We start from the raw sequence: 4,092 nt of genomic DNA on the forward strand, positions 1-4,092 counted from the left end.
TGATCTAATTAATAGGGATTTTATGCTCAGAAATGTCTCACTGAATTAGATATCAGCCAACCTCCACCATGCTACAAACTCATGGGTTGGTCTTCTCTAAAGCATACCTTGCAAGGATCTGAATTCAAGGACAGGATGCACTTTTCTTATGTATTGACATAAATACCAGATAGTTTCCACAATACATTCCAATCAGATTACTGATCAAAGCACAAGCCCAAGAACATAGATCATAAATGATCTCACATCAGATTCATCAAAATGCTTATAGGCCCTATACCAACATAAAACCCAACAGAGTGTTAACCAAAAAAGGTTTCAAAATTATTTCCTTTTTCCATATTGTAATATATATAATCCATCAAGGCAAACCAGTGACACCAAAATTAGAAAAAACAAATACAATATTTCAAATTTCTTTTTATGAAAAACAGTTTGTAGGACACAGAAGGGAGGAGGGACAACATTGAGCATTTGTGCTTGGATTCAAGTTTTGAACATAAAGCAGTCATAGAACAATCAACTTTACCCCTTCAAAAAAGAACAGATAATAATACAAAAAAGCCATATGGCATCCTTTCTTTTGCATTCCTTTTTACCTATCATGTACTGTGTCTGAATACAATAATTCATCAAGTTCAACTCTGTTGACACAGAAATTTAGCCTTTTAGTATGCCATGTGGAAATGCAAGTAGCTCTTGAGCCAAACTTGTTGGGACTACCTGCGAAGAGCGAGAGGGCAGGTATTTACAGGTTCCCACCTGGACTTCAAACTGTAATGTACCTAAGAACAGCTCCACGGACTTTCTCCATGAATTCTGCTGCTTGTTTCTGAGAAAATAGAGGGAATAAGAATGTTTCAGGTTAAACAGTTAGTGACAACTGAAGGTACCGATCAATACCAGTTCAAGATAAGAAAGGAAGTTTGTAATTGTTCTCACCTGGCCACCCTTGTGAGCATTTGCTATATTTTCATCAAGGAGTGTCAGTAATGATCTATTGAGTTTATTTCGCTCAACCATCTCCAATAACTGACCAGCAGAAATAATTCCCCTTTTAGCAACATAGAAGGATCAAAACTTGAATTATCATTTATCAAGAGTGCAGAAAGTAGATTTTATCATACAGTTGCTTTTACATCCTTCGATGTCAATATCTTGGTTAGGCTTTCTTTTGCCTTAATGAGGTCTGCCTGCATTTTATCATAAGCTTCTGCAACAAGGAGCAAATGAATTAATGTTTCTTTCCGAAATGAGGGGAGTATGAGAATTCTTTGGCGCCAACTCATCAGGTTCTAAGTTCTAAGACCTGTTCCTTCAAGCAGAACCTTTTGCATTGTCTCGAGCTCAGCCAATCTGTCTTCCATAGCCTGCCAAGCCACTGTGATCAGTAAATGCACAGCCCTTGTCTCTAATCATATGTGGAATTTAAAATCTCCAGTTTTGAAGATAACCTCGGTTTTTGACATAGCAAATCTTAGTTGGCCCAACTCAAATTGCAGGTGTGAGAAAAACTCCTGGTTCAATCTGTAAACCCTCATGCATTAACAGGAATAGCAGATATATCTGTTATTCACTGACAAAATTGCATATATTCTTCGAAAAGAATGAATTTGAAGCAGCATAGCCCGTTAAAAAAAAAGGATGACAGTTAATTGCAGTGGAAAAAAAGAAAAAAAGTAGGCAACAGATTGCAAAGTGAAAGAAAGCAGCCAAATAACAACTTAAGAGAACACATGGACATTTCTAATCATCAAAAGTTTTGTGATTAGTGTACAAGCTTAGAACCAGAAGAAAATAAAGAAACCTAATTAAATTTTTGAGGATTGTTATGGACATCAAGATTATACTCATATAAGTATAACATAATACCTTCAAATTGCTGAAAACCTGTCTGCCACTCCCAACTAAGCTACTAAAGGTAAAGTTCATGTTGCAGAAATGAAAGAGAATAAGATAATAATGGCTCCGCATCTTTTACGTCTTAGATCACAAAAGATGGACATAGGATAATTGACCAGCGCCCCATTCCTAATTTTTTGATACCCAGTAAACCATCAGTGGATGATCAACCTTTCATCATATTACAGTCAGCAAGGAAATCATTATGCCAATTAACTCAACCTTCTGTTATCGATAGCCTGCTGATGCACACCTCAAATGTCTGTTTCACTGATTTTTTTCTCAAAATGTAGTCTGCCTGAGCAGAAGGCTTTAAGATATTAGAGGAATTTATTCACCCAAAAAAAAGATATTAGAGGAATAATCATCTAAACCACACACTTCGTTTAAAGCCAGAGGTTGGCATTGCAGGCTCTCAGAAAGATTAATTTCTTTTAATTGACCCATCTTCCCCCACATATATACATCAAAGGAAAAACCCAAACACATTTTTTATGAATTTGAACTTCAGATTATCCTTCCTACCATTTGTATAGTTTGGTTGGCAGGAGAGAGTAGACAGTTCAACATTCCAGTCTTGTCATATCACAGTTGGCCATGTCTCTCATGAAACTATGGAGAAAGTGAAAAAATGCAGGGGCGAATAACATATTTGTGAGAACAGGTCCGAGTCATTGACTTACAATACACAGCCATAGATGAGCCGTTTAATGAACAGACACTGGGGGGGGGGGGGGTGGTCTTGTTTTGAAAGAACACAATTCAACTAATACTCTCAAGATTGTGTTACAGGTTGAGTAATTCAAATAAAGGCTGAAGGCAAACATATAAAAATGTAATGTAGCTTGAACGGCAAACATTAAATCAACATCGGGAAGAACAGTGTCGATCTTAACCAGTGATGAAGTAAAACTAGTGAACATGTAGAAGGCAATGCTGAAGTAATGTTGAAAATTCATTGTTATCACAGAATAGAGAAATTAAGAATTGAGAACTCACATATGCCTCAACCTCGCAATCTCGAACTCAAGCTCCTGAGCTTCCGTGTCCAGAAAATATTCTATCGTCTCTGTAGGTGTCTCTGGCAATTCGCGAGACTAAGAACGACAAGTAGAGAGAACACGGGCGAATGAGGAAAAGAAGAGTAAGGTTTTAATGTAGAAATTGAAATTCAGACAACCCAAGTCAGGGGGGGAAGAAGAAGGGGAGGGGGGGGGGAGTGGATTTATTTGAATTGCCTGGCGAAGAGCTCGGCGACGCTCTTGTTCTTCGTGCACATGTTTTTGGAAGGATTCCCGAGCTTCAGCATCCTTCTCAAGACGTCTCTGAAACTCTCTTCGAGCTATGTGTCCGGTCTGCGGCGGACCATATAGGCGTTCGGGATCCTTGAAAATAGGGAGAAAATCTCGATTGAATTCAGAAATGTAACAACAGAACAACAGGATGAGGAGGAGACGAAGAACACCCATACCCATCCAATACAGGAAATTCTGGGTCGCCAACGAGAAGTCGAACTGATTCCTCTCGCCCCACTTCGTCCAAATACGCTCGCGGATGCGATGCTGAGAGCGGCCATCGTTGGCTCACTCTGCAGTCTACAACCCTCCCACTTCTCCCCTTCTCCCCTTCACTCTCTTTGTGCTCCTACCATTCTCCATTATCCGTTATCCTTTTGGCGGTATTGTTTGGACGAAATTTCGCTGCAACACTTCTAACAGGAATGGCTGCCAAGGAAATGGGATCTTGGTATTTTAGAAAATGTAAATACTTAGGAAGGTATTTATGAACTTAAAAGAAAAGTGAAGTATTCCTGCTACAGCTTGACTGCTTGTAGCAATCTTTTACCTGTTGATGCTCTTGTGCGCCCTCCCATTGGTCCTGCACTCTGAATCTTTTACTTATTTTTTTTATTTTAATAAATTATAGTTTAGATATTTTATCAAAAAAAAAAATTATAGTTTAGATATCCGACTTTTAGGATATCTAAATCAGATTATGATTTTGTTTTGATAATATAAATCAGATTATGATTACTCAACTGTTTTTCTTTTCTGATTTTACTCTTCTAATAATTATTTTTATTTTTAATAAAAAAGGTTTTCTTCAAATGCCCCTCAAATTACCCAAACAATCAAATGTCCCTTTCAAATTTTACTAATTTCAAATGCACCTCTATTTTTCAAACTTTAT

At 37.7% G+C, this 4,092-nt stretch overlaps 1 protein-coding gene across 3 annotated transcripts; it reads right to left on the reverse strand.

The window, feature by feature from the left end:
• Positions 1–673: 673 nt before the first annotated feature.
• On the reverse strand, positions 674–3,559 carry LOC122638614. 3 transcript variants are annotated; one of them, XM_043831483.1, is made up of 9 exons: positions 3,368–3,559; positions 3,141–3,287; positions 2,902–2,999; positions 1,455–1,527; positions 1,310–1,370; positions 1,128–1,213; positions 943–1,032; positions 739–832; positions 674–707 (listed from the first exon to the last, which is right to left on the reverse strand). In XM_043831483.1, the coding sequence occupies exons 1-8, from the start codon at positions 3,476–3,478 to the stop codon at positions 770–772; spliced, it is 729 nt and encodes a 242-aa protein (XP_043687418.1). In that variant the 5' UTR covers positions 3,479–3,559; the 3' UTR covers positions 674–707; positions 739–769. The 3 variants fall into 3 exon arrangements, with proteins under 3 accessions (XP_043687418.1, XP_043687423.1, XP_043687411.1); XM_043831488.1 differs by having other exon boundaries at positions 674–832; positions 3,374–3,558; XM_043831476.1 differs by having other exon boundaries at positions 674–832; positions 3,368–3,558.
• Between the last annotated feature and the right edge of the window lie 533 nt (positions 3,560–4,092).

The sequence above is a fragment of the Telopea speciosissima genome, chromosome 1 (assembly GCF_018873765.1).
Source record: "Telopea speciosissima isolate NSW1024214 ecotype Mountain lineage chromosome 1, Tspe_v1, whole genome shotgun sequence".
Lineage (NCBI taxonomy): Eukaryota > Viridiplantae > Streptophyta > Magnoliopsida > Proteales > Proteaceae > Telopea > Telopea speciosissima.